The sequence below is a fragment of the Solanum tuberosum genome, unplaced genomic scaffold (assembly GCF_000226075.1).
Source record: "Solanum tuberosum cultivar DM 1-3 516 R44 unplaced genomic scaffold, SolTub_3.0 scf00653, whole genome shotgun sequence".
In the NCBI taxonomy this organism is placed as follows: domain Eukaryota; kingdom Viridiplantae; phylum Streptophyta; class Magnoliopsida; order Solanales; family Solanaceae; genus Solanum; species Solanum tuberosum.
In genome coordinates this window covers 185,659-190,285 of record NW_006239565.1, presented here as the reverse complement: position 1 = coordinate 190,285, position 4,627 = coordinate 185,659, and the positions used below count along the sequence as shown (strand labels likewise).

General features: G+C 31.5%; 1 protein-coding gene across 1 annotated transcript; it reads right to left on the bottom strand.

The window, feature by feature from the left end:
- Positions 1-540: 540 nt before the first annotated feature.
- On the bottom strand, positions 541-2,551 carry LOC102604175 (hydroquinone glucosyltransferase-like). The gene is made up of 2 exons (XM_006366497.2): positions 1,988-2,551; positions 541-1,627 (listed from the first exon to the last, which is right to left on the bottom strand). Exons 1-2 carry the CDS (start codon positions 2,517-2,519, stop codon positions 729-731), a joined length of 1,431 nt encoding a protein of 476 aa, XP_006366559.1. The 5' UTR covers positions 2,520-2,551; the 3' UTR covers positions 541-728.
- Between the last annotated feature and the right edge of the window lie 2,076 nt (positions 2,552-4,627).

Sequence of the window (4,627 nt, the reverse complement as noted above, 5' to 3'; positions counted from 1 at the left end):
TTTAATTTATTTCTTTTTAGGGGTGGTGGTGGGGGTGGTAGGGGGCTGGAGGGAGGGGGGTGGGTCGGGGTGAGGATGGGATAAAAAAATTGAAGTTGAAAATATTTTTTTAAAATAAGATTTAAATTTACTTTTTCAACAAAAAAATTGTAATTTGAAATTGGTGGAAAGTTTTGGAAAATGTTTTCCTTGATTTTTGAAGGGAAGTCATTTTCCTTGAATTTGAGGAAAATGAGTTGATTTGGAAAACATTTTCCAAAACATTTAACCCAATCAAACATGAGAAAATTGGAAATGTTTTCCTTCATTCCAAACACACCCTATAAGTTAAATGTTGTTTTATACCACATACATATACGGCTAGTTTGGTGTGACAGAAAAATGATAACTTATTTTGAGATTAATTTTAGGATGAACTTATTCCGTGTTTGAATGGAATAAAATCGTGAGATAATTTATTTCGAGATTGTAGTGTTATTTTCATTCCACATTGAGGGTAGGAAAATTTCGGGATAAATTTTAAGATGAACTTATCTCATGTTTGGTTGGGATAAAATCGCGAGATAACTTATCCCATGGAATAGTTCTTTTGATTTCAACGTACATATACTCATATATACTCATATATAATAGAGAATTATGACTTCAGTTTTCCAACAAATGTCTCAAGAATTAGAACTAAAACACTCGTAATAATTTAGGGATAATATAATCAGTGATCTAATTAATCATGTGACACATTTTTTCAACTCAAAAGCAAGTTCATCTAGTGCTTTAGTTGAAGAACCATCTTCACTCAATACTTTTTTTGCTGCATCTTTTAGCTCTTTCATTCTAATACACACTTCTTTTCCCTCTTCACCTTCCATCAATTCTTTCACCACTTCACTAATTTCCGATCGCCCAACGATACCATTGTCACGAATTTTCGGCCTTAGTGCCACTTTTAAATCCTCAGTTAACATCACCGCGTTTGTTCTTTGTTCTGCAAAGAGAGGCCAAGCAATAAGTGGAACGCCACAAACCACACTCTCCAAAATCGAGTTCCACCCACAATGAGTCAGAAATCCACCAACCGACACATGGCTAAGAACTTGAACTTGTGGTGCCCAATTAGGCAACACAAGACCTAACCCTTTGGTCCTTTCGAAGAACCCAATAGGTAAAAAATCAAGAGGGTTAGTTGAATTTTGGTTATTGAAATAAGTGCCATTTGGAATTCTATCATTTGGACATCTAATTACCAATAAAAATCTCTGTCCACTCATTTCTAATCCTATTGCCAGTTCAATTATTTGTTCATGTGAGAGGGTCCCACCACTCCCAAATGAAATGTAGATTACTGATCCACGTGGCTGCTTATCAAGCCATGTCAAACATTGTGACACGTCATCATCAATTTTTTTATCCATTAGTGTAAGTGGTCCAATTGAGTAAATTTTTGGCTTATTATTATATGCCTCTTGTAGATATTTAATTGTTTCAGGTTCCAAATCAATGAAGCTGTTTAAGATAATGCCATGAGCCATTCTGAACCTCTTAGTATGGTGAAGAACCCATTTGTATGCATCATCTTTTCTATTGTGAAGTGGGTCTGGAAGATCCTTTCCGTGTATAGGTCTGCATCCTGCGGTTAAAGAAAGATTTATTTAAATCTCGAAATACGAAATGTGTCAGGTAAATTGGGACAGCAGGAGTATAATATTTGTGAATATAAAAGCTAGCATGTTCAAATGACATGTACTCGGAAAGAGTTACATTTAATTAGATATACATATTCAAAGCTAAACTAAAGTGTTTACTTGTCATCTGTCATCAAGTTTAAATGTTTATTTAATTATGTATGATGACTAAAATGAAATAAAGTGAATATTAAAAAATATAAAAATATAGTAATGGCTTTTTTTTTCTAGTAACAAGTTAAAAGGAAAAAGTGTGTCATATCAAAACAACAAACTAAAATTAAAATTTTAGATTCGTCTCTGACCTGGAATACGAACAGGCTCTTGCAAGTCTTTATACTCACAACGAACAATTTCATCAAGCTCCGGAAAATACAAATCTAGAGACAACATCGTAGCCGTGGTAGTGTAGAACATATAAGGTGACACATTGAACTCATTTGCTAAATCAAATGCATCAGTACCAAATAAATCAACCACAAAGGCCACTACTCTGTTAGATTCGATAACAGACTTAAAAATCTCACGTAGAGAAGAAAGAGAACGAGTTATAGTAAGGGAAATACGCGTTTCCATAAGAACATCATCTGATAAATCATCGAAGTTAACAGGAGGGAGAAGGAGATAATTGATGCCTGAGGGAAGGGTGTTGAGGAAAGTGTTTTGAGATTTCGAGATTGGGCCATCAGTAGGGAGGATGAGTGTTATAGAGAAGTCGTGTTGTAAAATGAGTTGTTTGGCGAATTCAACGAGAGGGATTAAGTGACCCATGCCGGGTGTTGGTAGCATGACTATATGGGGATTTTGTGATTGTGATAGGGTTTGAGTATTTGCCATTGTTGAAGAGATGAAGGAACTTGTAGTAATGAGAATATATATATAGACAAGACAAGTACGGTAGGGTGAGTTGTGTGAGGTTATTTTTCTCGATATTTTGTACTCTCATATTTTTATACTGATCATCTCCTTTTGTGAATGTTGGTTGGTTGATTGAACCAAGATAAATGTTTGTGTCTTTAGATATATTTCTCGTTTGTGTTCTTACTCAAGATCTATCGAAGTTTTGTCAACTTTCGCATGACACCTAATTATTTCGGTCATATCAATTAGCAGCCCTAAAAGGTATTATATTTATTTTTTTTCTCCAAATGAAAGACAATAAGACAATTGACAGAAGTTTTTTTGGCTAAATTATATAAAAGACTTGTGGAACTTTGTCTTGTTGCTAAACAAAGAGGATGGGGTTTGTGCGATTCAGAAACATTACAAGAATCGATGCAAGAGAAAAAGCCTATGCCTTGGAATAAATAAGACCTACAGACAATACTAAAAAAAATACAAAAAAAGATGGGCTTTCGGTCCAAAAAATCCAGGGAAAATCGACCGTCAATTTATTTATTTTTAATAGAAAACCAACGGGTATCCGTCAGTTTTTTTTTATGTGTATTTTAATTTTTTAAAAGAAAATTGACACAGTTCTTCAAAAAAGAAATTATTTACAAAAACTGAAAGGCATGGTTGGTTTTTAAAGTGCAAATTAAAATTACAGTTGAAGAGTATAAATAAAAAAAACACTCAGTTGGTTTTGTTCCATTGTTTTAGTAGTGTGAAGATATCGATTTTTGAGTTGTTGGATTAATAGATGAAAAGTAATTAAGAGCTTCTTTTGAATTTGACTTGTTTTAGATGTTTTAAGTCAAAATAATTTTTTTTTGTAGTATTATATGATTTGAATAAAATAAGAAAATATTTATAAACATTTATTTTTAAATCATACATAAGCCATAAAGATAATTCAAACGAATTCTAAATCTCAATCTACAATTAAAAAAAAAAAGTGGGGTCAAATTAGGTACGAAAGTAAACTATTAACCCATTTTATTAGTAGCATTATTTCCCCAATTGATAGAGACTAAAGTGTAATTAGTGGACTAACTAATAGATGACAAATAAGTTTCAATTCACATAGAAAGTGGACCCAATTATTAGATATAAGAAAGTAAAACATGAATCATATCATTTTTAATACGTCATCTGTACTTAATTATTTGTTAATATTTTTTATTGTCCTTAATTACTTGTCTATTTTGACAAATCGAGAAAGGACAAATTTTTTCTTACCTATTATATCCTCAATTAATTATTTTGAAAAATGTAGAACTTTTTGAAAATTTTAAATTTTTAATTCATTCACTTCATAATTAATAAGGGTAAAATGGTAAATTCACTATATCAATAATTGTTTTCTTAATATGTGTGTCAATTCAAAAGTGGACAAATAATTAGGTTCAAACTCTCATTTTGTCCCAAATGATTGAAAATGTAATTGTCTTTAAAATATATTTATATATTAAATATAAAAATAAGGGATAAGGGTCTGAAAAATACTTCAACTTTGGTCGGATTTGCTGTTGTGATACTAACTTTGATAAGGACCTATTACCCCAACTTTGGTCGGATTTGTTGTTGCGATACTAAACTTTCATGAGGACCTATTACCTCCCTAGACTATTTAATACCGTATTTTTTACCCCCTGAACTATTTAATAGTGTATTTTAAAGGTATATATGTGCCCACGTGGACACATTACTATTTATAATTTTGCATTATTTTTTATGTCCACGTGGGAAAATATATATGTTTAAAATACGGTATTAAATAGTCTAGGGAGGTAATAGGTCCTCATGAAAGTTTAGTATCGCAACAACAAATCCGACCAAAGTTGGGGTATTTTTCAAACCCTCATCCCTAAAAATAATATAACATAAAATATTTCATCTTGGACCAATTTGATTGAAAGAGCTACAAGCAAACACATAATTAACGTTTAAAATCTCAACTTCTGAATTTAATCTTAGTAGATTCACTTCTTAATTAATATCTTTTCATTTATGTGATTTTAATCTCTTTATCTTTGTTTAATTTATTTTACACTACTGTAAAT